Below are 26,310 nucleotides of genomic sequence, written 5' to 3'. Positions count from 1 at the left end.
ATAATTTAAAAGCTGAGTTCTCTTACTGTTCCAATGAGTTATATGCTAGGAGCACAAGCAATCCCACTGAATATCACAAGGGGAGAAGAACTTGGGCCTTAGTCTGGGAGGAATATCTTGTAATTTACAAGCTCTGTGCTAGCAATTTAAAACAATAACTAGCAGTGGCTGGCAATGTGAAAACAATATAAAGTAATGAATGTTTCAATAGGGAAACAGGGATAGCTGGAGGGTGTGATATGGTATCTGTCTTCTGTATCATCAATTTATTGTTACTAAGAGCATGCAACAAGAGCATCCAGAAATAGAAACTCCACACATTGACTTTTTGTTCAGTTCTTCAGAGGCATAAAACACGTTACCCATGGCTTTATTTGATCTCTGGGAAAAAAATTAAAATAATCTATTCTTGCCTAAACCTTCCCAACATGACAGCACATCTTAAAATACTGGATGTTTTTCTCAAACATACATAAGAATTCCTGCTTTATTCAGTAAGCTGATAAATTAAGACTCAAATAAATTCCTTTTAATTACTACATTACAACAGAAATTAATATACATTTCTGTATTTTGTGTTTACATCCATTAACTATTTGGCTCTCAGAGGCTGCACATATTAATGAATAATGCTACCAGACAAACTCGGTCAGCTTAGGCAGAACTTCCAAGAGGCAAGAATTGGGTTTTGATTTGATTATGGCTGCTGGCAGTTGCTAACATGTTGACATCAAAATGCTGTTCCAGCAATGTTAGACTGCAATCTCCAGGACTGTTCTCATCAGGACAATGCCTTGCATGACTACCTCCTTCAGCAGCAGTGCAACACTCTGGACTCATTTCAATCATTATGGTTGTAATTCATATAACTTCATGCAAAAATGTTATTTGTTCTATTGGTACTGTATTACTACCTAGTTTACATGAGAAGATAAAACAAAGAGTGGTGGGAGGGAAGGAATTTTGAAATCTACTCCACATCATGGAAGATTGTCTGCTGTCCTATAAATCCATGTCAAAGTCCTCATTATTCTACTGGTGTAAATTAGGAGTAACTGATGACTTTAGCTGGATTAACATGGCTTTAGAACGATAGAACCAAAAGATGTGGACTTTATGTTTAATTCAGAGTGAAGTTAGATATGTCACAGATATTTTGGGTGCATTTGCTCCAGTAATTGATGTGTATTACTTAACAGCCTAGTCTCTAAAGTCAGAACTGTAATGTATTTTCACTTTCTTCCTTCTCTAGTTCTTAATGTAAGCATAAAAAACTAACTTGCATTCACAACCTGTAAGTTTGAACACAAAAACATGAAAAAGTGTTTAGAAAAAAAAAAAAGACAAAATCTAAACAGTGATTAATAAATAACTCAATCGGCATGTGGAGGTTTCATCACACTGAAATAATTGTTGCCTCTTACTGGTGTTTAGCAGTTAAAAGAAACCATGGAAATCAACCGTTTGATTCTCAATTTCATACTGTGCCATACAATCAATTCTTTTTAGTCAGACTGTCTCTAGATTTACTTCCGAGCCATAGTAAAATGAGGAAGCTTTCATTAATCTTTCAGATGCTTCATATTAATGACAAGGCTCTTGCATGAACAATGTAACAGCAATTAAAAAGCCCATTAATCTGCATTACAGCTATTAAAGATGCATGTCATTAAAGGGTATGGAGTTTGATTCATTTTCGCACCCCCCCAAAAAATGGAGCAATTATGGTCTGGCAATGCACTTTGTCATCAAATTAGGTTGGGGTTTTCCAGCAAATGGCTTTGCAGCATTTAGCTCTTCTCCTGTTTTATTATTCATGACTGAAATGTGGAAGTCAAGACCTTTGAAATTACTTTACCTTCTTGCGGAGTGGAGATGTTCAATGCATGCAAGCTCTCAGTACAGCCAGCCAAAGTGCAAGCAGTTAGGGTTACAGCATAGTTTGTGAAGGGATGCAAGCCTGTCAATATGCCTGCAACAGAAGAAAGCAAGGTGTTGTGCAAGTACAGTGTACAGATTGATTACATACATACACAGACAGAAGCAAAAAATTGAAGTTTTCTGTTATAGGCTTCCACTGTTACAGGCAGAAAAGAAAAAATATTTTAAGGTTTCATTCCAAGTAGGTCAATACTTAAATTTTGCAAAATAAATTAAGAGTAAACGGTATTTTATTCTATTCTTGATACTCATGATGCAGCTATGTTCCTTTAGTTATGCTCACTATAATATACTATTTCAAGACTGAGGTATATAACAATTACATGTTTTTTTCTTAGTAACCTCCTCATAAAGTTTTCTCAGTTATTCTTTTTTTTTCCCAAGAAATTTTTGCTGTCTCCCAGACCATTTTTTTTAATGCTTCCTCTCTAATGTTGCCCCTGTTAATCCATAAACTGAAATCTCTTTTTTGTATGAAACACTCCACTTGTGTTCCATTGCTTCAGTGGCAGCATATAGACCATATACTTGCTATACTACTACAGTAACATAATTCAGGTGACACAGTACCCAAGGGTTTACAATAAAGAAAGATCTGGAATCTTATGCTTTTTCAGGCCCTGCTTATGTTAGTGAAGAGAAGTTGCTAGATTTCCACATATCGATCAGATACTTGTAATGGTGAATGCAACAAATAACTGCTCACCACTTCAAGAAGTTCTGCAATATACAGTAGGGTTACATGGGAAAAATGTGGTTTACAGTCATTTTAAGAAACATCAGCAGTTCCCATTTCAAAGTAGGTCCAACACTAAAATAATATGGAATGAAAATGCAGTAGTAATTAAAAGAAGGCCAATTCATGTCAAGTTTATTACAAACCATGTTCTCACCTCTCTCACCTCTCACAGCTTTTAGTAAAATCAATGGGGTGTTTCATTAAAATATATATATAAGAAGAAATTAGGCCTTATTATTACTCTTCATCAAACTACTACATAGAATGCAACATAACTGAGTTTCATTTTTTAAAAAGTCTTTTTTCTCCATGTAAACCCTTTATCCTCACAAAAAGGGCCTGGAAAACTTGATACTGGATGTTACAACATAAATACATTCTTTTCTGAGTGATATAACCAAAGCAAATCTGTGAATGTTCATGTTGTGTTTACTAATAGGTGTATTCACATGGAAATATAAGATTAGCTTCCACTGAATTAGCCATGTTTGTGTCTTATAATTAAAAAAATAACTTCAAAGGCTGGCATTGCCATGATCTTTCTATTTTAATTCTCTGATGTCCAGTTCTATTCATACATGCAAAGAGATATTCAGAAGTAATCACATTCACTCCAGAGTAGTGTTAAACTAAAACTGGCTGATCAGAATCCACTCCCTCTGGTTACAGTCTTGATTTTGCAAACCTTAGTTAACAGTGGAAAGCTGTGCTGCCATCTTAGGATCTAATGTAAATGGGTCAGGAAAGGAAAAGAATGTTGTGTCAGCCACCACTCAAGCAAACGTGCCTGTCATCTTCCTGTGATGAAGGGCCAATATTTTTAAGAGCATTCAAAAACAGAAAATACAAAGTAATTATATTTTAAAGCATCAGTATCCCTGTAAAGCAGGAATACTTTAATCTACAATAAGTTTTTTAGCAATGAAATTTTTATCAGTCAAAAAAGCATTTTTTTTTTAATAATTTGACTTAAAGTACAAAGCATTTATTTCCAGCTCAGAAAGGGTTAAACATAGGACAGTATTAAAAGTACTATTGGAATTACGTTCAGCAAATAAACACATGCAAAAACCAAATACTCTGTGACATTTGCAAGTTCTTGGTTAAGAGAAGCATGGTATAATGTATATGCCACCTCTCTGTTCACTCTGCTGTGCTTTAGGAAGCAATTTAGTTTTATTTGTACATTTAGCACTTGTAGCATTCATTTCATATGAAACAGAGAATTAATGCTCCTTGCATTTCCTGATGGAACACATTCTGTGGGTCACCAATGGCTTCAGGCACTGAGAGCTGCAGGAGCACATACCCAGAAAGATGCCTGTATCTGCAGAAGGCTTGGATTGGGTTGTTTGGTTTACTTTTGAAAAAGCAGAAAGATTTTATATAAAGCACCTGCAGCACAACAGAGTGTATATTGCAAAGGTAGGTTTGCCAAAGGCAGTGAGAATTCGAAAAAAACCCAACATATAAAACCTTCTGTAACAGGGGATTCATGTTTTAAAAAATTACTAAGCAAAGGCAGCAACTTAAAAAATAATTTGTGCAATTATTAACTAATGGGGTTTTTTTCACATCAACTCTTGCACTATTTTCTTTTACAAAGAAACAGATGTGCTGCGTAGGTAGGCAATAGCAAGTGCACAGATTTTATTTACATACATCAGCAAACTACTTTTTTCTCAGCTGCCAACCTATCTGTTTGGCCAGCTTTCACTGTAATCTGTTCTCCTTCATTATGTTAATCTGTGGGCGGAAAGATTTCTGTCATCTTCAAATCGCTTGTACAGCAATGGTAAACACCTTGGCCTGTCTGTAATTGGACAGGTGTCTGCATTGGTGTCACCCAGCTTTTAATTCAATTAAAGAACTGGCTGCTCTGCTCTCATTACCCACTCATTTCCTCTGCACTTTTAGTCAGTCAGTGAAATTTACACTCAGTGCCTGACTATCTTAGAGTACAAAGTCAGCAGTCCCATAGCAAAGATCATCTCTCGTACACGTGAATTAATTTATAGCACAGCAAAATAAATCTTGCAATAAAAATAGCCTATGATCCAATGAAGTTGGTTGACAGCTTTAAAAAACTTTCCCCAACCCATCAATTATCACACACTAAGACTGGCATCTCTTGTCTATATCAAAGAATTGCTGATCTGCTAAGAATCCATCAAACTTTCCAAGATGGGATACTTAACAAAGCAAAATTTGGCCACAAGCACACTTCCAAATATTCTATTAATGCTAAGAGGAGAGAGGTAGGTAAATTGCCACTTTGATCAGGAGACAGAATTAGAGGCACCATCAATATTTAAGAAGAGGGTCAGCCTCCCACATTTGGGATATGAGTCCCATTCATTCAACCTGCCACTGCAGAGCAGCTGAATCCATCTAGACTTAAAATTTACACCATAGACTACGTTCCACCCTTAAAATCCACACAAGGAATCAGAGATGGTAAATCATTCTAACACACCACTCCTATCTGCCCACTCAAAGAACCTTTGGAAATAAATTAAAGTTCTAACACAGACATTTTGACACAGTGACCCCATGAAACTGAATAATGTCATTTGTTAAATATGAATGTAAAGTTAACAGTCTAAAAGAGCGATCTGGAATCACACCTAGAACATTAAGCTCACTTTATATGCAAAACTAGTATTTCATTTTCTATACTTTTATTTAAATGATCTTTAATTATTTGCAATATTTAAAGTTGAGGTTTAGAGTTGTGTCAGAGAGAAAACTCTACATTCATTCTTGCAGATAAGGGATAAAAACATTGACATGGACAGCAGAAAAGGGTCAACAATGAATTTATGGCAAAATGGATGTGTGGACTAGTCAGATTTAGTTGCATCTTTATATCTACTTCATTCATCATTCTAATACATACTTTTCCATAAAACACACATTCCTTTTGCTCATTACATCTAAAAAGGAGGTCTTATGTATGCAGGTAACTCAGACAGATTCCACAATATCCTGGCAGATTTTTAGTGTAGTACTTTTCATCAAGGAAAAAAAATTGTTTTACCACTCAGATATTGGCACTAATATTCTGTTCCAAACACTGAAAAAATAGATTCAAAGGCAATTACAGTATTCTAGCAATTTCCTCATCCAGTTAAAAAGCAGCTGCTTCACTGTTTCAATCTGTCATCCTGCTTTTTCAGAAAGTTTCAAAATACCACCAGGTCTTCAGACATGAAAAGACACTCTTGCTTATGACAACTTACAAAGCTTTTACTCTGCATAATGAACTGGCTAAACAAATAAAAATTGAGGTGAACTTTTAAAAATACATTTATTGAAGGAGCCTTTCCATAAAAACAAAACTAAATGCACTCATCCACACACAACTCACACACACACAAAAAGCTATTTAATCTTACAGATGTAACAGAAACACTGAAGTTCCACAAAAAAAATGCAAGTAAAAGGGTAGAAGAGGACAATTTCCAAGGCTAGCTGATTTTTTTTTTTTTTTTTACTGGTAATTTTTGCTAATAATACTCATAACCAGGCACTACTTTCATGTGCAGCCTGAAAACTCCGCTCTGCCACTGAATGTTACGATTCCCAAAGTCAACCACAGAGCTTACCCTCACAAATTCCAATGTTTCACAAGCTGAGTGATTTTTTTGCCAAAGGGTCTTCTCCTTGCCTGATTATTTTCACCGTTTTATCCCTAATACTCTATTTCATAAGGACCTGTTTTGAAGCAGATATCAGGTTTACCTTAATTCTTGCTTAAGCTTTTTTAAAAAAATTACCAAATCTCCCCTCCCCAAACCTAAAGACTATTTAGTCAACTTGAATGCCTGAGGTTGTACAGCATCTGTCTAACAAAGTCAGTTGTGTGTCGAGATGCATCATTGCCACAGTACACTTAATCACAGTCCACTGACCAGAAAAGGAAGTCCTCAACTGACTTTGTTTTTGACAGATTGTAGCAAAAACTGTTTAAGCACATGCATTTTCTACATATGCATTTCTGGATTGCAAGCCTGTGCACATCAATCTGTCACATGCATCTGCATTTTTAAAGCATCTTCTACCATAACTATAGTATAAGTCATAGAATTTTGAAGAGTTATTGAACAAAAGGGCACCTGTTCCAACTCTTTGGCTTGTAAGAACAACAACAACAAAAAAGTTTACTTTAGTTACTGGATTGTTGTGGCTTGGAAGACCCTTTTTTTCCCAACATGCAAATTTCATAACCAACCATAAACAAGCTCCACTGGCCTTGAAGATGCAATTCGGGTTGCAGTGGAATTGTTACTTCACCCATAACACCAGGCAACTCTGGTTGCTTTAATTTGCAGAAAACCTTAGCCCAACAGTCCAATATTGCACTAAGAGTTAATTAACCACGGAGAATATTGGTTCTGTAGCATCTATTACTCTGGTATTCTTCATCCTGCCAGATGACTTAGTTATTGTTCACTTTCTATGGAATAATCTTAAGTTTCCAGAGAGAAAGACTGTTAATTTTTCGCAAAGTTTTTGGAGTATGTCTATAAAAAACATATTAATAATCCTTTTCAACATACAAACATTAAGAAGCTTAACTCTATTTTTGTTAATAAAAGTAGTGGTATGTAGTGAAGAACTGATGTAATTTTAATAAAATATTCCAGTTTATTTAATCAAACAATTGACATTTCATATGAATAAATTAACTTGGTCAGGACTTGACTGTAAACAAAATTCATTCAGGACTAAACTCAATCAAGTTAGTACCTTAACATTGCAGAATATTAATATAATTCATGTTTTAAAATGCATGTATTGAAAAACACGCTGCTAGTTTGCTAAAGCGAGCTAAACGAAAGGAGATACGAACCTACATTCTGCCAGTGACTTTAGAGTCATTAGTAGCTTAGGCACTACTTTTCAACACACAGAAACGTAAAGGGCACAGGCAGATCTGTTGGCTACCCTATGCTGCATTAACTGTCACAGTCAAACAGAGACCTGAGCAGGGGCTGAGGTGCACCTTCTGGTATACCCCTGCAGCCCTGCCACAGAGAGGTGTGACTACATATGGGTGAGAGAGATAGATCTCCTTAAGACACCCACAGGGACAGAACAGGCTAACAACAAGCATTGCAGCCACAGTCATCACATGGGTCACAGTACATGTTACCCCTTTGTGTGGGAAGGACGCATACAGCCTTCCACATCTCACACACTGTAGCATGGCACTCTAAAGTGCATACCATAATTCTTCTAGTTACAGGAAATATGTAGATGTTGTCTGTCATCTATCTGTGCTTCTGACCAAAGGTTACTTCTACTAAATTACAATAAAGTGAAAGAATACAGCTGAAAATTACAACCATCTTTGTATTTAAGCTCGGTTCAAGCACCTAGTGAAGCAGCTTTGAAAACTGTATTTACAATACAAACTTTCAGCTTTTATTACTTTAAACATTGTCAGATTTTAGTTGTCAGTAAACATGAGCTAAATATACCAAACATGGTTGTGACTCTTTGTATCATCATGAAATGTTTTAGAACATTAGAAATTTGTCTCAACGTGGAGTATGGACCTGCGAATCCTCCTAGTGTTATGAACCTACATATAATCACATTAGTTGGTTTGCAATTCTTTTCCACAAATTTACAAAAATCTCAGTTACTGCAGTTTAGCAGTGTTTTGAGCATAAAATATTTGTACAAAACAAAAGCTCTCAAGTAATTTCAAGTGCATGAAAGTAATATCAAAGTAATTCATTAATGGTTTCACATGGTAAACTACCTGGCTGTGGTGAATAGCTCATGAACCCCATGTAGATCAAAGAACCCCAAAGACAATAACAACTCTATTGCTCCCTACAGCTACCTGAAAGAAGGTTGCAGAGAGGTGGGGGTCAGTCTCTTCTGCTGAAGTAAAAAGTGACAGGATGAGAGGAAATGGCCTCAAGTCATGCGAGGCGAGGTTTAGATTAGATACTAGAAGACACTTTTTCAGCTAAAGCGTTGCCAGACACTGGAACAGGCTCCTCAAGGAGGTGGCTGAATCACCATCCCGGGATGTGTTTAGAACATTTGTAGATGTGGGGCTTGGGGACACTGTATAGCATTGGGCTCAGTAGAGTTAGGTTAATGGTTAGACTCCTGAAGATCTTTTCCAACCAAAATGCTTCTATGATTTTCTGAGAGCCATCACAGACAATGAACAGTTCTTTCAGAAGCAGCCTGGCTGTGCCGGTGTTACCTGGCTTGTGGGGTGGCCATCCTGACTCCCAGCCTGTGGGGAGCAGCCAGCCCCAGCTGCCCCCATCTGTTGCACCAGGCCACACAGGGCCCCACGCAGCACCGTGGGGCCTGGCCCTGGGAGCTCCCTAACCCCACCAGAGGCAGCCATCAGGGTGCAGGGACCAGTAGCAGTGCCTGCCTGGGCCTGGCAGAGTTCTCCCTGAGAGGGAGTAGCTCTCAGCCAGCAGTGTTTCTCTGAGCAGGTGCATTAGCCAGTCAGGCAGCCGGCTTCCCCCGAGGTGGAGCCTAGCCGCTTTGATTAACCATATTAAATCATTAAATTAACTTTTCCTGAGATATTCATCTACCGAGCATAAAAGACTAAAAGGTGAAAAGTAATTATAAACACGTGTCAAGGGAAGGAGGAACTACAACCACGGGCATTCAGAGAGGAAGCCGTAGACAAGTTTTCTCATTATCACATGTGCAGCCAACACTTCAGTACTTGGCTACTGTGGCAACAACACAGGCAGGATGAACTGCAAAAATATAAAATTAAAAGAAAAGTCTAAACAGCAATACCAAACGTTTGTGAATTATTTTGCAGGATATTTTATTTAAATATTATTTGCAGCTTTTGCTACCATTCCTCACTGTCTGGAACTGGGAGCTGGTACAATTTAGAGGCTTGTGGGTCTCCTGAATTCTACTGTGAGAGCAATCTGTATTGTACTATGTTTTTCTAAGATTTGCTTGACAAGAGAAGCACCAGAGGATTGTGATCTGTGTCACAAAAATCCATTTAGATGGAAGACAGATGTGGTGTACCCCAAGGGTTGGATATTTGGACCAATACTGTTCAACACCTCCATTAATGACCTTGATGATGGGAGAAGTGTGCACCTTCAGCAACTTTGTGGATGATACAAAAGGGCCACTAAGATGATAAAGGGACTGGAGAATGTCTGTTATGAGAGGCTGAGAGAGCTGGGACCAATCAGCTCAAAGAAGAGAAGGCTCAAGGTGATCTATCAATGTGTATAAATTTCTGATGGGGGAGAACAAAGAAGAAGGAGCCAGACTCTTCTCAGTCATGCCCAGGGACAGGTCTAGAGTCAATAGGCACAAACTGATACACAATAAATTCCACCTGAACACAAGAAACCACTTTTTTACTGTGAGCACAAACACTGAAACAGGCTTCCTGTAGAGGAATTTCTCCATCTGTGGAGATATTCAAAACATGACAGGACACAGTCCTGGGAAATCTGCTCCAGCAGCAGGTTGAGCTGGAGCTGGAGGGATGCTTGAGCTGGAGAGATGGAATAGATGATCTCAGGAGGTCCCTTCCAACCCCAACAATATTGTGATTCTGTAATATTTTGGATTCCAAGGGAAAGTAGAAGCAAAAGCTACTCACAAAACTCATGGAAACAGTGTGTTCTAGAAATTCTTTAATTTAGTTGAATACTGATTCTAATTTATATCCCAAATTCCGATGGCAGCATTCTAACATCATGTGGAATGCACTGGAATACTCAGTAAAGCAACTCAGCCCTTAGGAAAAAAATTCTTTGATGTGCTGATCCACTGTTTCCTTTATTACTCTGAGTGTGATTGGCTATATTCAAAGTGTATCTATTTTATTACATGTTTCTATGAAGGCAAGATGGCTAGCACATTATTTCTTGAATGACCAAAATTTACACTCTAACTTTTTACTCTTGTACTATAATAGAGATACTGAATAACATGTTGAAATATACTACCTTTTCCAATAAACTCCTGGTTCAACAGTCATAACCTTATTTTAAGGATTTAAATCTGCTGAATATTCCTCCTTTGGATGAAAGTAAAAAAAACAGTTTGACATTTTGAAGATTTCATGGGTCCTTCAAGATTTTGAAGGACTTTGGTTTCTGAGGAGTCAGAAATAGGCATTTGAGACTATGGGATTATGCTCATTTCAAGACCTACTTTACCTTAAATATTTAGCTCAGCTTTTATTTTCTTGACCAGGGTGCAACAGGTTCCTCTGAATTTTACACTCACAGGATAGCCTTCTGGGAAGTGGGTAAATGATATTATTAATTTTTTATTACTGTGCTCCAGTTATGTCTCAGGATCATATTGCACCAACAGATCATACTAATTGTTCAAAAGAAATTACAGTCGAAGTATAAAACAAAACACAACAGATGGATATGAAAAGGTGCAAGGAAAAAAATAGGAGGGGTTGTCAGTGCCCTCAGATACATTTACAAGCAGCAGATTAAGTGGTGCCTAAGCTTAACTGAGTGAAAATTTGAAGGAGGGAGGGAAAAATAGCAGATTTGATTCATGAGTGATCCCACTGAGAGCTGTGGTGCTTTCCTCTCTCCTCTTGCATTAGTAAGCCTGCCTGTTAAGGTTACTGTAGCATCTTCTCACAGAATTCAGCAAAGGAAGTTCTAAATAAATTTCCCTGAAATTAGGGAGAAAATAAGCAAGATTTCCCTTTCTTGGCAAACTCAAAGGAAAAGTAAGTAAGGACAGCACCTTGTGGTGAGATTCTTGTGTTTATGTTAACTTTTTATTAACTGGGACAGATGATTCAACAGGGAAAGCCACATCTTTTCTTTGGAGTTTCATATTTCTGGGTAATTTGTCCATCTGTGCAGGCTTCACTGAAATCAACAGGCTGAAAGTAAGATAATTTCAAGATCAACGATTTATTTTTTCACTTAGCTCTGACCTCACCATGAGGACACGAACAAGGAATCTCACACAACTGCCAAAACTGGAAAATTTGTAACTAAACTATTGGATAGCAGTTACAAATAAACAAGAGGAAGCACTCCTTGCACATACAGAAAACTGGAGAACTTGCTGCCAAAGCTACAGAAGCCAAAAGCATAAATGTATTAAGAAAAGAAAGACAGTTCTACCACGCACCATTAAGTGTGATGGTCCAGATGCACCCTTCAGCTCAGGACTCCCACAAACTACCAGCTGAATTTGTATTAACAGGAAGACTCACTGTGTGCTTAGCATATTTCTTACATTTTCTTCCTAAGCATCTTCAGTCTGACATTATCAGAGAGGTCAATGGTTCAATACAGCCATTATTAAGTTCTTTGGGTCCTTTTATTTTGTAGTATTCAAAAACTATCTGCTGTAATAGACTACAGAACTGAGATCCATTTAGTATCTCCATTTAATATGCAGATCTCCCATCCTTATGCCTTCTGAAATCTGTATGCAGACCACCTCTTATCTGTCCAGCCTGGCAGAGAATTTTCCATAACCCTGACACATAAACATGGCACAATGCCAAAAATTTTTAACAAAATTTTGGTTCTGACCATCAGCTGTGAATAAGATATCTAACAAATATTTTTTCCAATACGGTGTTTAACTTCTATTAACCTACTTCGTGTTGCTTTACAGCACAGATTAAGAGTATTCAAACAACAAGTTCATCAAAGAAACCACAGTAAGAAAAAAATTCCATGCAGTTTTGGAATTGTAAGCACATTACTCACGACTAGTCAAGAGATTTCAAACTGAAGAAAATAAAATATATGCATGTTTGCTTTTGAAAATGTATATGTACGTTATACCAGAGAAACAATGCAACACATACAGCATGTTACTCAGGCTTATGGAAAGCAGCAATAACACACTGCCTGAGGGTTAGAGGCACTTTCTAAGATTGGTTATAATGCCCAAAGCTGAGCTAAACCTAAGCATCAGCTTTGAGCATTATGTCATTAGCACTTTTGTAGTTGTTATGAATTATATCATTATTTTTAGCGAGTATATAGAAAAATCCATTGGTCACAGTTTGTTATAATGGAAGTAAGATTTTTGTACTATTTCCCTTTAGTCATCACCTAACATAACTCAGTCTGCTGTCTGTAATGTGCTCCCTTCTCAGGCAACTTCATAGCAGCCAGCAAAATCTTTCTTTTAATAGAGAGTAGAAAGCCCGATTCACGCTATCTGTCAGGAAGAGATGCCCCAAAATGTTCTCTCTGTAGCAGAGAGTGAAGCACTCATGCAATGATTCCAATAGCTCCTGTCCACAACCTACACCAAACCCCATAAACCCAAAGCCCCAGATTCTTTCATTGCTTAACAATCCATCTCCACATCCCAGTGGTTTGAAGCAAAGTATCTGATTGACATAAACACATGCTAAATCCCACTTAAATCAGTTAGGTTTATATGATCAGCATTAGGCAAGTATATCAAGTGCTTTCACACAATCAGGTCATACAGTATCTTATGGGACCCACATTTAGAGTTCTCTTATGTGAACTGGATGTTGCAACTGGGGAGGAAAAAAAAAATCACATATACTAAATAAAAACAAAGAAACAAACAAAAAGCATTCTTCCCCAAAAGCATCAATAGGTTGGGAAGGAACACTGTAAATAAAACTGCTTTTTATTAGTATTTGAGTTCTGTCTTAATTTCTGTTGTTCTGTGAAGTCAGTACATTGCTATGTATGTAGATGCTGACACCAAATACTACCCTTCCAAACATTATATATGCTGCGATACACAAAAATAGACAACTAATATTTTATAGCTCAACAAAAGGAGATGTAAGTATCCTATGCTATTAGATGTGCCAAAAAAAAGGTACTTAACAACATTTACCTGTGAGCATACTAGTGTCAGCAAGCTCAGCACTAGTGATGGGTACGTTGGGACCATCCTCTTCATACGCTTTCAAAATGTACTTCTCAATTACACCTATGACCCCAGCAGGTTTGTCCCAGGTGACCTCAACGCTGTAACCGTTTATACTGTGAACTCTTGAGGGAGTTGGCACATTTTGTGGAACTGTAGAAGGATAAAATAGAAAATAGAGAAAATGGCAGTTCTAAGGAGACTATTGCCCCTATTCTTCACTTTTAATGGCTGCAGTAAATCAGACTCAACCATTAGCATAAATACAATTTATTAGAGTTGTAACTTTTCAGCATTGATTTAATATGACTGCACATCTTGAGCTATTCAGTTTAAGCTATATTTCAAAACCATCAAAACTCCATCTACATAAAATTCTTCTTGTCTTGTTGCGATTTCCCAAAAACATTTAACGTATCAAACATATTTAAGCATCATTCACAAAAGAGGGAAGTTGGATTGTATGCAGCTAACAAGTTCAGGCATTATAATCATACAACTGAATGAAGAAAGACAGCATTGCAACAGAGGTTTTGATATTTATCTGTTGGATATCTAAGCCACAGAATGCCACAGCTATGAAGCATTTCTGAAAACATGCATTCTCATTTGCAAAAGTACTTCAAAAATATTAAGCTTTTCCATTTATTTTCAAATTTTCTCAATGCCATACAACTGTCTTAGGGCAAGGCAGAGATTCATAAGGCCTTTTTGCAAAATCCTTTGCTTCTGATAATTTCGTATTATAAAAATGAAGGAAGAAAAAACATAAAAAAGAAAATTAAGATGTTTAAAGCAAATGAAAAGCCAAGCTCACGTATACATATAGCTGCTAAGAATCAATCCCATTTCCTATAACCTTTAACTATTTATTAGATATCACTACACCAAATAAAGGTCTGGCCAGTAACAACTTCATCACAGATGACTGCACAAGGGATGCAGAAGAAAGGCCCAAGGAACACTACGGCAGGATGATGGATGATGAGTTTACTGTAAATGTGTGTGGACTCCCTAGCCCTGATGATTATAATTTGCTTTTCTCATCATCAAATAACCTCTTTTTCTGTAATTTTATTGTTTAGCTTCACTAAATATGGACGCAGCCTTGTATTTTAAAAGAAGGGCACCAGAATGTGAAGCATAAAAGTACCTGGAAGTTGTGGAACTTGTGTAAAGAATGTGATACTCTAGGAAAGTTCAGCTACTACAGTAATATATTTATTTTATTAGTTCTGAAGTGTATCACAGGGTGAGGTAAGGTACTGTAGAGCAGATGGTCTTCTCATAAGGGACATAACAAAACCAACTCAAAAATAATTAAATACTGCAATTATTCTCCAACCCTGGGGAACATGTAGCTGCTCAGTGCTGTGGTCAGCTTGCAAACATAAATTTATGGTAAACCTCACAGTCATCAGACAGTTGATATGAAATTATGCATGTATTTTGTCTCTTCTAGGTAGTACACAAAACAATGACAATAAGTTGTAGAAGAAAGCATTTGCAAATCCAGTATTTATGCAGGTATCTTATAATTTTTAAAACTGTGCATTGAATATCTTGCGTCCTAAAGGATTATTTAGATGTGTCGGTAGAATGCAATTAGGCTTCAATTTACAGAAGAGGGAAAGGTGGTTAAATAAAACATGCAGAATCATAAATCTTCAAAAATTTTCTGGCTCAATAAAGGTTGCAAAAAACACTGAACCAAAAAAACAAAAAAATAAAAAGAAAAAATAAATAAAAAAGAAGGAAAGGTCCTTTAAGTTTTCTTTGATAAAATACAAGAAAAAATCCATCTTTAAGGCTCAGCAGGTATTATGTTCCTACTTTGAAACCCTCTCTACAAGCCACACACTGCTATTCTGTTAAGTATTACCACATTTGTACTTACAATCTATAGGCTACATGTTAAAAAAATCCTCACACAGCAGCAGTGAGCAGCATGCTCATGAAATGTAAACCAAAACTTCCAACAAGATGGCCTTCTCCTCAGCAATTACACGGCCTCCTATTTTCCACAGCTTGTGCCTGCTATCCCAGTATCTCTGCTTTCTCTAGATTTGCTTTTGTACCATTACATTATACATGGAAAAAATACAGTTTCACTCATTGCAGCAGATGCAGGTAGTATGAGTTTAGATGGGTCTGTAGGAACATACCTAGATGCCTGGCTGTTTTAAATGAATGCAGTTCAATCCTGTCATGTTCTTTGCTCTCACACAATTACATAATCTACTATATATTTGGAAAAGACCTTTGATTATGCATGAAAAATACTTGCTTGAACACTTTAGAGCTGAAGACAGTAATTCGGTAGCTATACAAAACATTAAATAGTTCTGTTCCTTCAGAAATGTTATACAACTTACACTACTCAAAATTGTTGTGATGGGATTTTCTCCTACCTGACATTAGATAGCTAATGAAAAATGGCAATGAGTAAGATTTAAAATTGTATTTACCTGATTCTCTTGTACGAACACGGCTCCATACACTAGTTACTGATCCTCCTTCACTTGAGGCAACCACTCTATAAAGGTATTCTTCAAAGAATATAGGAGAAGGATAGAGAAGAAAAAGAAAAAAACAAACACCATACTGAACACGGTAATACATTAATACAGAACAAAATCAAAATTATAGATTTCATGTAAGGAGCCACTGTGTTACCTGTAAATGGTTGCAGACCACTCTCATAAACAGTCTGCTCTTTTCCTCGGTATACTAGGATGGAGTCATTTCCTCTGCAGTTAACAGCACTGTCAGTTGATAGGCATCCATCCAGATTGACTCTGACAGCACTGCTGGACACAGATGCCAAGTTAACGACAGCACCTCGTGTAAATTTAACATCCTTCATGCAACCACCGAAACCTAGCAAATAGTAAGGGATTAGTATCACATAAAGAGCTTCAGTCATTATTAAGAATCACTTTTGTTCCTTTCAATTGTGTGCTTTCAGCATTGAAGACTGTAATGTGAATATGTTCACTTACACCATGACATCCATTCCCACCTTTCAAGATACTAAGCTGGTAAAAATTCCTGGCATTCTAGTTTTGAGTTCCTGCCTTACTGAACCATACTTTCATTGTTATCAATTCCAACCCGTGAGGAAACAGCTCTCTGCTTTCTCTTCTGTCCCTTCTCTCTCTAAAATTTTTACCACAAAAGTGATTCTGAATTTGAAAATCAGCTTTCTGCTGCTTGCGAGTATTTTGTTAACGTACAGTCTTCCTCAAACTGAAAAGAAGTAGAACTGAGAAGACGCAGATTAAAAATACAATTAAATCCAGGAGATCACAGAGGTATATCAGTTTATCATAATGGGGATATACCTTCCATGCTGTAAAAAACATAACCCCAAACTGATAATTTATGAGTAAAAAATTAAGCAACCTCATTTTATATTTATTTATATATATACATATATACACTTCTGTGTGCGTGTAACATCCCAACCAACATTACAAATATGCTGAATTAATTACTTATAGTAAAAACACCACTACAAAATTTTAGGATCCAGTTGCTCAAATTTCTATTTAGTTCTATGACCTAATTTATAAAGAAATTGATAAATTGATCCAAAATATTTCTCAGATCTGAGTACAGATATTGGTGTTTAACATAAAACCAAACTAAACAGTAAACAAATTGAAGACATCAGTTCATTGAAAAATTAACTTTGTAAATTAAAAATCAGCCTCTCACAGACCAGTGCTCTTTTTTAGCTTTGTAAAAACATTCTACTTACATCTTACATACTTTTATTGTCTTTACTACTGGAAGATGGCAGGTTAGGGTAGCATTTGTACTTGGCCACTTGATCTGAGAATTTAATATTCATACATAGTTCATGTGAAAAGAAAGAATTAATCCCAGTCTGCACGAGCATCTTAATCATTAGACAAAGTAAACAGTTATTTTACTTGCAATGAGACATGCACTGTATAACCTATTTTATTACATTATTTTTAGTATCTTTTTAGCTGTATTTATCACTATTTTAATATTTATGACTGATGTCAGCCAAGTAATCTTGTTTACTCTCAGGTAGCTGCAAAATAAGTAATGACAGTACAAATTGTCATGAACATTCCTGCCAGCTCCCCTCCGTCTTGACCTCTCAGGATGGCATGTGATAAAGCCCACAGACTCTAGCTGAAATTTCTTAAAGTTGTAACTGACATGGAGGTGGAGTGGCAGGAAAAGGATATTTATTCCTTATTTGCTGTGAGCAAAACAATATTCCTTTATTCAAAATTAACTATCAAGCAGCCATTAATTGAGAAAACTTTTTGCAAATATTTATTAAACTGGAAAAGTCTCCATATTGCATGACTATAGTAGTATATAAAAGTATGTTTCAAAGCTGTAATACCTATTCTTGCTCATCTAAATCTACATATAGGAACAAAAAAGAACATTTTTATTTTCAGATGCTCTGAACGTAAATTTTATAGAATCATAGAACACAGAACCATTCAGGTTGGAAAAGACCCTTGGGATCACTGAGTCCAACCATCATCCCTACTCTACAAAGTTCTCCCCTAAACCATATCCACCAACACCACATCCAAAAGACCCTTAAACACATCCAGGGATGGTGACTCAACCACCTCCCTGGGCAGCCTATTCCAGTGTCTAACCACTCTTTCTGTGAAATTTTTTTCCTAATGTCCAGTCTAAACCTCCCCTGTTGCAGCTTGAAGCCATTGCCTCTTGTTCTGTTGCTAATTACCTGTGAAAAGAGACCAGCACCAACCTCTCTACAATGACCTTTCAAGTAGTTGTAGAGACTGATGAGGTCTCCCCTCGGTCTCCCCTTGCTCAAACTAAACATTCCCATCTCCTTCAAGCATTCTTCATAAGATTTATTCTCTAGGCCCTTCACCAGCTTCATTGCCCTCCTCTGTACTCACTCCAGCACCTCAATGTCTCTCTAGAATTGAGGTGCCCAAAACTGGACACAATACTCCAGGTGTGGCCTGACCAGTGCTGAGTACAGGGGGACAGTCACCTCTCTCCTTCTGCTGGTCACACTATTTCTAATACAAGCCAGGATGCCATTGGCTTTCTTGGCCACCTGGGCACACTGCTGGCTCATATTCAGCCACTTGTCAAATAGAACCCCCAGGTTCTTTTCTGCCGCAGCAGAAATTCACAGCAGCCATCTTATTTTACAGTGTACTGAGGAGCCTCAATGAAAAAAACTGATGTTTATTGATGTGGCTCAATATGCACTTCAGACATTCACTTTAGATGTTATTTTGCCCTAGATTTTTCGTTCACAGATCTCTTTGCTGCAGGAATTGTGGATGTATACTCTTACGAGGCTATAACATCTGCTATGAGCCAACACTGACAGGGTACAACTGGCTAGCTCTTCTGGGCCATAAATATTATGCACACAGAACCTGAAGGAAGATTATAATATATGTGATATCTACAGCTGGAAGAATACTTAAAACAATATTTTTGAGCTATCTGTAAATGCTAGCGCATAGATTTGATTTGAAGTATTCTATAGCTGTGAAAGTGCAAAGCTTCAAGGTAGCTCTTTAGAGCTTACTTGAATGCACACATTCAGTGTGAGCTCAAGCATTCAGAGCCTGCTACTTATTTGCACACATTATCTAAAAAATACACTATGACTGAGTAATAGCTTCAGAAGGAATGCAAAAACACACCTAAACCATAAACCGAGTTTAACAGACACTTTTTGACTACTTTTCATACAATAGATCCTTCGGTGGAAGCCATTAGTATCAGACTATAATTAATGCTTCTCTCTTTTCCCTAGGAATCTGACCCATTTCCAAACAGAAGGGTCACAGTGACAACTGAAAACATGACCATCTCTCAACATGGTCATGGTCTCAACATGGAAAACAACATGGTAAAATAGCCAAAATCCAAATTCAGGGACTTATACTCTCTTAATTTCTCAGACCAGAATCAGTATTGTGTAAAAATTATTAGAACTCTCAGCAATTTTTCCACGTGGCTGCATTCAGCCTCGTTACGGTGACCTAAGCTATGTTTACTTTCTTTCACTGCTTTTGTAATCCAGATTGGCAAGTGACATAAGTTGATCAAGTAAAACAAGTATATCTGAACTGGCTTTCTCTGCTTGGGCATCTCAGATTATCTATCATTTGCTACTTTCTAGTTCCTCTACTAAGTGTAAGATTGCTTCAGATATCACTGGAAGAATTTTTACAGCATTACAAAAAGATCTGAAGCTAGATGTGTAGGGATAACTGGTAGTAAAACAACAACAGCTGGGAGGAAAAAAATAATGTTATCTATTCATGAATTTACACTACCAGCAGCAGAATGTCCACCCTGGGCATGACACCACTTTTTGAAAAATATATGTTTCTCCTGTTGTCACCTTACCTTGTTCTAAACCCAGTTCTTTATAAAAATTCTGAATCTCAGATGGGATTCCTCCTATGTAGATGGGTGAGTTTACATTCAGTTCCTGAACATGGGGTTCAAGAGTCTGCTCTCTCAGTTCATTCATACTTGCTGAAACTATGGAGCCCTCCTTATTCACGGTGACTTTGTTCCACTTTCCATCACAATAAGAGAGTCCTAACCAGAGATCCACTTGTATAAAGACAATGCCAGTTTTCAAAAAGATGTTTAATATTCCACTTTTCAGTTCAATCTATATATTTTAAGACAGAAAAAAAGGTTTTTAGAGAGACATCACATACACAGCAACAACAGACACAGCTATTAAAAAAAAAAAAATCAAGGTAGTCAATTAACAAGATCAATGAACAAGACATTTTTGTCCTCAGGATAGCAGAAACTAAAATAGAATTGTTTACATAAAACATGCTAAACATGGTGTATCAGTTAATGCAGAATGAAGGAAAATATATTCTAGGTTTTTGACAACTAACTTTGGCACTAATGTAATTAAATAAAAAGACAATAGACCAGCACTATTTTGTGCTCTTTTTTTTTTTTTTTTGAGAACAAAAAAAACCAGTATTTTTTCTATTGATTCATTTTTTAGAAGAATGTAACAAGATAATGCAGAAATGAAATGTCAGGCTTGATTAAGGTCTTTTTAATTTGCTGATGAACTCAATTTCAAATTTTTCCAGCATACATTGATTCTGTATTTCATCCTTATTATCCTAAATCTTGTAAGAAAATAATTGGGTTTGTATGTGTTTTTTTGAGATTCTCTAATAGAATTAAATTTTACTCAAATTTTTCACTGCATAAGTTTCCAAATGCTTTACTGCCAGACTCTTTATCCTAAATGAATGGAAAGCAAGTGGGATGAGACTGTAAACTGGCACGTATAGACCACTACACACTTAGGTGATGAACTGGTGGTTAAGAAATATGGATACATTCACAAAAAGGCATTACTGATTCCATATGAAAAACTTATTAAGTGAAAAAAACCCTACAGATTTAATATAAATGCTTTTCACCAGTATTGACAAACTTACATATTTAGGTTACTGATAATATTTAAATTGCAATATTTGTAATTGGATTGTATTTCCTTAAAAAGCACCCCTACTGAAGAAAAAACTCTGTACTTAAGATGTCACAGGCAATATAAGTCCTATTCCAGTGTGCACACTGTCTGATTGCTCATGAGACAGGGGAATTTTGTTTATTTGTTTCTTTGGGACCACAACTTTTCCTATTTCCATGAGTTCATAGCCCTTCATAGTTAAGGACTGTAGAATAAAAGCGAAGGACAGATCATGGCACCAATGCTGATGAGTACGGCTTGTAAAAGCAATCCATTGGGGGAGCCACCAGTTTCCTTCACTGATAAGAATTAATACGGAGCACACCGTGCTGGTGGGAAGAAAGCATCTCAGCTGTGTGACTCCAGTTGTATGCCAGCAAGTCTGCCAAACCGGGAAGCTGGAGAGAGGGCATGGTGTTTGACATAGGGTCACTACCCAGTACATCCTTCTTCCAATTTACTAATCTTGGCATAGTCTTCCAGCAGGCAGTGAAGGATGCTTGTGCTTTTTTCTGTTGACCTGGACTGACTCTTAGAATGCCCAAATGCAGCTAAAGATAGAAGACCACTGTTTACTTTGATCTGCTCTGCATGGCAAAGATTAAAAAAAAAAAAAAAAGCCAAATCCCACATAGATTGAGCATTCTCTCTAGTACTGGGAATAGGTTCAGATAAATTGTCTGCTTTGTATAAAATTCTGGGTCCACCTTAAAAAAAGGTTTCGTTATTAATCTGTCCTTGGAAAATGTATCATTACTTTAAACCAAAAATGCAGTTCAGAATGGGCAGCCAAAGGGCAGAGGCCAAAACCCAGATCCCTCAATAGCCTCAGAATCAGTCATTCTTTAATGGAAAAAGAATAGTAATCTCTTCCTTACACCAGAGGGAAACTGCTGATGACCAATACTAACATGATCTTCGTAAGTACAACATGAGTACCAGTCACTTCTTTGCTAATGAAAATATTTTGACTTTGAGTCCCCAAAAGACTTATTTCACATCTCTTCTTAGCTCCACCACAGGTAATGCTTCCATCTTGGACACTGGTTATTTCACTTCGCGCAGCTACTTAAGTGCAATTCTTTTGAAAAAGTTTCTACAGGACTTATTTCTTATTTTGTAGCTTTGCAGAAGCAAATCAGCTCTTGAATTCAACACAAGCTTCATCAGCTACAGTGTCTTGGGGGCTAGTGCCACTGTCACACATAAGATTGGCAGTGCTTAGACTTTTGATGCTGTTGAAGTGACCAGCATCAAAATAAGTAATGCAAACTCTATCTGCAGTCACAGGACCTTCTTTCAGTCACTAACCCATGAGGAAACACATGCCAGAGTGAGAGCTAGTGGCTCATACTAGTTTATCTGGACACAGTTTGCTCATAATTATTATGCCCAAAGAGAATCAGATTGACATCTCTAGCTTCAGTTAATTCTCAGGGCATGGAACACATGGAAGAAGTGACCCTTACCAAGAGCACCTTTCTTGGACGTAATTTTTTCTTGGGCTGAAGACAAGAAAGTCTTTGGCTGTTTGGTAGCAGGCCACCCACCTGTCTAGTTTAGTAATTCAAAAAATATAAAGCTAATAAGAGAGCTGTGACCTATGCAAAGGGAAGGGTCGGGGAACACCACTGGCACTCAGGGTAAGTGGTATAGCTTCTAATCTGTTTTGCAGTGCAAGTGTCTCCTGACCAAAGCTCCTAACAAAGACATTGTAGCTCAAGCGCAACATGCTACACACCTCATTTTCACTTTCTATTAACCTTTTTTTGTGAGCTCAAGTGTACAGGAAACCCTTCTGTCATCATTAAGTATGCGTAGAACACAAAGCCGCAAGGGTTGGAAAAACATGCATACAATCATCCTAAAATTCTTCATCTTAAGGCTATGGAGATGTTGAGGTCAGAAGTAAAGTGACATGACAACAATTTTACTTGACTTAGACCAAGTGCTAAGAAAATAATTTAATTACAGTTTTCAGCACTAAAAAGAATACAAATATAAACCTGCCAGAAATCTGGAAGTATGAGTAGAAAAGTGTTCTGTTTAACTACCTTGTGCTGCATTTTCAATTTACTAAGTCCCCTTTTTCCTTTATAGTCAGAAGCAATTTTCTCATATTTGTTATTCTCGCATTGACACATTTGTTAGTCTTTCACAGAGCAATAGAAATAAAATGAGAATCACATACCACAAGAATTTCCCGGAGAGCCCAAGCCCCAAGTTTGTCCCTGTAAATACCTCTCATGAAAATAGCGCCCCTGGACTGTGAATTACATATATTCAAGTTATTTTAGGGTGGGACAGTAGCCATGTGTACAGCATCTTATGCTAGTATCTCATGGTCTTGGTCATTACTTCAGAGCAAAACTAAAGTAGTAACATGTAATTAGCAAGACTTTTTATTTTAAGTCATTATAGTTTTTCAACTGAGGCTTCTTGAAAAAGAGGAAGCAATCAGGTCTAGCAGAATTAAAAAGCCAGGAAAAAATTATCTGCTGGAAAAGTCAGTAATATAAAAAGTAAATATAGAGTAATTTATAGTTGCCCTGAAAAGGAGAAAAAAAATATTTATACATTTTAGGTCAAAAGTTTAAAAGAAAAGGCACATTAGATATAATGCTATGCAATAAAACAGGCTGTGACATGACAGCCATTAGCAAAACAGCTGCAACACACTAAATAAATAAAAAAAATAAATTAAATATAAATGCAGAAAGAGCAGATTAGGTCAAAAAGCAACAATACCCTCAAAAAATCTCTACATGTAAATTATTGTTTCTTGGACCAACCAAAAAGATACATTACTTTTAATGTAATACCTACTAGTTGGTGCAAGTAGTAAACAATAGTTGGCCCATTAAGCAATGGTGGCTACAGTCTAATTGCATTCAAAATGCCTGGGGGAAATAAAAGCATAAAACAGTCTTATTTAGCAAACACTGAAAAACAAGTTCATAGGCATTATCTCACAAATTTGCCTAACACAGGATTTGTGCAGTTTCCTCTACAGTGTTGGGAAAAACAGTGCTAGGGATGAGATGGGATTAAGCTGGGCCACCAACTTCTGTCTCTATGTTTAAATTAAAATGAAGAAATCCTATTGATTATAAAAAATACATGTACCTTAAAGAAAGCTTTCTTGGGCTATCAGACAATTTCCATCTTGAACTTTTTGATTTACTGTTTAATTTATTTTGTTCTAGTATGAAAACTGGAAAATTTGTTAACTCTATACTTTCCCAGGAATGAGCAAAAGCTTTTCATACACATATTTTCTAATCACTTCTAATCCAGCAAAGTGAACAATCTGCTTTTCATATATTGATATCTTTCTTATTTATTATATAAATAACACAGGCAACTTATACTGAGCATTTTTTTGTAGTCCTTTTACTCCCCTTACACTGCTGTGCACAGCAATTCAAAACAAGTAAAACATAAAAATAACTTACAGTTTGAAATTTCTTTAAGTGCTGGGCATATCTTAGTATACAAAACTTACAGCTTGTATCTGAATACAATTGTGTTTCTGAACTTACTGCAAGATAATCTGGGCCATCTTTATTGTAAGCAAACAAAAGCAATCCATTCAGTTGATCTGTTCTAAACTTGAATGAGATCTCAAATTCCAGGCCACCACTGAAAACACTTGAATGCAGTTCCAGAAACCCTTGAAAGTGAACAGATGTGTAAGTTAAAACAAATACATAAATAAATGGGTTCAAAAAACCAAAACCAAAGAATTAAGTGCTACCTTCTACTTTGACATGAAGAACTCTAGAGATTTCAAGATTGAGGTTAACAATTTCAGCACTCAGCTAAAGTTCAGTTATTTATAACGAACTGCAAAACACCAGTCCGGAGCAATGTCCTCAGTTTTGCCACCTGGCAAGTTTTTGATACATTACACACATCCGTGTGTCTTCAAAAGCTAAACTTCCCTTTTTCCATATACACTAAATCTGAATAGAGTTACAGCAGCAGCACCTGTCCTCTTTTATGTGGTAACTTTCATAAACCCAGAAACCAAATTTTAAACCATTCAGAAATAATCCCATCTAACTAAAACTGCTTTGAAAAGTAGATCAGTGCAATATGTTTGATATTATCACCTTTTATATTTGAAAAACATACTTGGCTAGTGCAATAGCATAGCAAGCTACCTTTGCCAAGAAAATGTGCTCCATCTGAGAGGACAATGGGGCATCCTTCCCAAATATGATAGACATTGCTTTGCTCTTCAGCATTCTGCCAGTTCAAAGATTCCCAGTTTTCATAAGGAGTATGCATTTTTTTCAAAAATATGTCACTGAGACATCCCACAAATCCTTTCTGGACTATCATCTTCATCCCTGCAAAAAAAGGAAAAAATATTTTTAAGACAATCATCTGCAACTTAACACAAGGATTAATTTATGTTTTATACATGCTTGTCCCATCATATATGTCCGCGCGTGCATTGATTTTGCATATAGGTACATCAACAATGTAAATCTACTCAATGATGATTCCAAGGAAAGTTTTCAGGCTTACCCTCTCTAAACAAAACAGTAACTATGATGAAAGGTAAGCATTTCCTGAATAGAAAGAAACAGTCTTGCAAATGCTAATGCAGATGAATTAATATTTAGAGGCTTCATTGGGAAGTTCTTCTGTCCTTGTTTGGATGAAAAAGTAGCGATTCATGTTTGCTACCACTTTTTCTTAACTAGGGACACGAATATAAAGCAGGTTTTAGAAATGGCCTTCTCTTGAATGGTAGTTGTAGTCAATCTCATTTTAATTATTTAGCTGAAGTTTTTTGAGGAAGGCATGCTGGCTTGCTACCAAAACCAAACCCGAAGTTTTAGAACAACATATGCACATATTTCTGGTTTTAGTAAAGTGACACAAAGAAGGATAGAGGAAGTTGTACTCTGTACCTCTGTACCTCATGAACTAGATTTCACATCCTTATCAGTGGTGGGAATACAAACTTATTACAATTTGGCTGTCACGTTAATATGAAAACAAGAAAAGCCTGGATATGAATCCACTGAGAACAGCTGATTGAATACTGGTTTTGTGTGCAGTCACCTCTCTATTATCTGCTGATAGAATATACATTTGGTATATATATCAAGTTTATATGTGAAGACATATGGTTATTGATGCTTCTGGAAGCATCCATCTCCATGTCAATATAGCTGTAGAATACAGATATAATCACACA

At 36.7% G+C, this 26,310-nt stretch overlaps 1 protein-coding gene across 1 annotated transcript in view; it reads right to left on the bottom strand.

Annotated features, from left to right (window-relative positions):
• Window positions 1-26,310, bottom strand: part of USH2A (usherin) — a 388,839-nt gene that overhangs the window by 218,092 nt on the left and 144,437 nt on the right. Inside the window, exons 24-30 of the mRNA XM_051613556.1 lie at window positions 25,262-25,442; window positions 24,638-24,768; window positions 19,985-20,258; window positions 16,250-16,453; window positions 16,042-16,122; window positions 13,541-13,726; window positions 1,859-1,972 (exon numbers count right to left, since the gene is read on the bottom strand). Coding sequence (XP_051469516.1) covers window positions 1,859-1,972; window positions 13,541-13,726; window positions 16,042-16,122; window positions 16,250-16,453; window positions 19,985-20,258; window positions 24,638-24,768; window positions 25,262-25,442 — 1,171 coding nt within the window. The remainder of the gene's footprint in view (window positions 1-1,858; window positions 1,973-13,540; window positions 13,727-16,041; window positions 16,123-16,249; window positions 16,454-19,984; window positions 20,259-24,637; window positions 24,769-25,261; window positions 25,443-26,310) is intronic.

This window comes from Apus apus, chromosome 3 (assembly GCF_020740795.1).
Source record: "Apus apus isolate bApuApu2 chromosome 3, bApuApu2.pri.cur, whole genome shotgun sequence".
NCBI lineage: Eukaryota > Metazoa > Chordata > Aves > Apodiformes > Apodidae > Apus > Apus apus.
Note: the sequence above shows the minus strand (reverse complement) of the source record. Positions and strands in the feature narration are given on the sequence as shown.